We start from the raw sequence: 1,532 nt of genomic DNA, 5'->3' as shown, positions 1-1,532 counted from the left end.
AATGTATGAGCAACTTCTTGTCTTCTATTGAGTCCTTTTCATTGTATTGTCAGAATATCCAAACCAAATTGTCATGCTCATTTTTCTTCGTGAGAGTTTTACAAATTGTAAAATTGACTTTTCACCCAGGCTGCATTGGAAAAAGCGATTTTTCTTCCCAAGACATCAGTTTTTGAAGTAAGGTAAGGTCAGTTTTCAAAAGAAATAAACATAAGTTTTTTGATTAATTCAGAAAGTGCAAAAGTAGGGAAAACCGTGTTGATAATCTGACTACAGATCTTATGATTTTCATTAAATTTTGTGGGAAAAAACAGAAAACCATATTTCTATCCAACTTTGTCAGAATTTAGGCATGTATATAGATCATAATCTCAGGCCACCCATTTTAGTTTCTACATGTCTTACTATAGTACATATAGATTATAAAGAATAACGAATAATATATTAAGGCAGATAGGAATGTGATCTTCATTCTAAAAACTAGTGATACTGTACGAAGCAGGTTGGGCGTTCAATAAAGGTTTGTGGAAAGGTGTGGATTGAATATACACTATCTTTATGTCCATAGTAACAGTCTTCAGATGTAGCTGGGCTGCTTGGGCTGGAAGTGCATATGGAGAAAGATGAGGAAGGTGACGATGAAGGGGAATCAGATGATACCCATGATCCAGCATCACTACCAGGGCTGGATGGAGTCTCAGGACTCATATACCCTAGGTGCATCAGTTCTTTTTGGGTCTTCTCCTTGGACTGGTCCGCTAATCTTAGTGTTTCAGACAAAGCCCAAATGTAATTATAGGCGAAACGTAGAGTTTCAATCTTAGTTAGTTTGCTGTCATCTGGGAAACTGGGTAAAATGCTTCTAAGTTCATCCAAAGCTGAGTTAAGCGTGTGCATTCTGTTTCTCTCTCTGTCGTTAGCTTTGACTCTTCTAGTCTTTTTGATGGTACGAATAACATTTTCATTTTTAACTTTGGTTCTGCCTCTTTTCTTTCTCTTTTCTTTTTCCTCTTCACATTTTTCTGGAGTTTGGGCAGGAGAGGTAAGGTCTCCAGAAGAGAAAGAGGAAGAAGTATGCAGGCTGGCAGAGTCAGAGACAGAGATTGAGTCATCATCATCTGATGGAGTGTATGACATCTGGCTGTAGGTATCATAGTCATTGTAGACTCCGTCCATACTGGATGCCATACTAATGGGAATAAAGAGATTATGTTAGTTTTGGTAACAAATTAACACAACGCATACTTCAGCTGCAACATAGTAACTGTGCAAGATTAAATAAAATAATAGAGTGATATTTAAATATTTGCTACTAAAAATAACAATCAAGCAATTACTATGTGACCTACAATACACTGTTTATAGTTATTACTTGTGGCTCCTAGGTTTATTGCAAAAGCTGAAACATTTCATTAGCACACATATTAACAAGCAGATATACTGTGTACATCTACGTCAAAGTATAGAATGTATAAAATAGAAAGTCATCTAACAGTATGAATTCTGAAACACAAGAAATTTCTCCCGGATAC

General features: G+C 36.1%; 1 protein-coding gene across 1 annotated transcript; it reads right to left on the bottom strand.

Moving 5' to 3' along the window:
- Positions 1 to 480: 480 nt before the first annotated feature.
- LOC149285900 (neurogenin-1-like) lies at positions 481 to 1,188 on the bottom strand. The gene has a single exon (XM_089494771.1). The coding sequence runs from the start codon at positions 1,186 to 1,188 to the stop codon at positions 481 to 483; it is 708 nt and encodes a 235-aa protein (XP_089350897.1).
- Positions 1,189 to 1,532: the final 344 nt, after the last annotated feature.

The sequence above is a fragment of the Sceloporus occidentalis genome, unplaced genomic scaffold (assembly GCF_023333645.1).
Source record: "Sceloporus occidentalis isolate IW3139 unplaced genomic scaffold, rSceOcc1.0.p SCAF_75, whole genome shotgun sequence".
Taxonomy (NCBI): domain Eukaryota; kingdom Metazoa; phylum Chordata; class Lepidosauria; order Squamata; family Phrynosomatidae; genus Sceloporus; species Sceloporus occidentalis.
The sequence above is the reverse complement of the archived record's forward strand: the minus strand, read 5'-3'. Positions and strand labels throughout refer to the sequence as shown.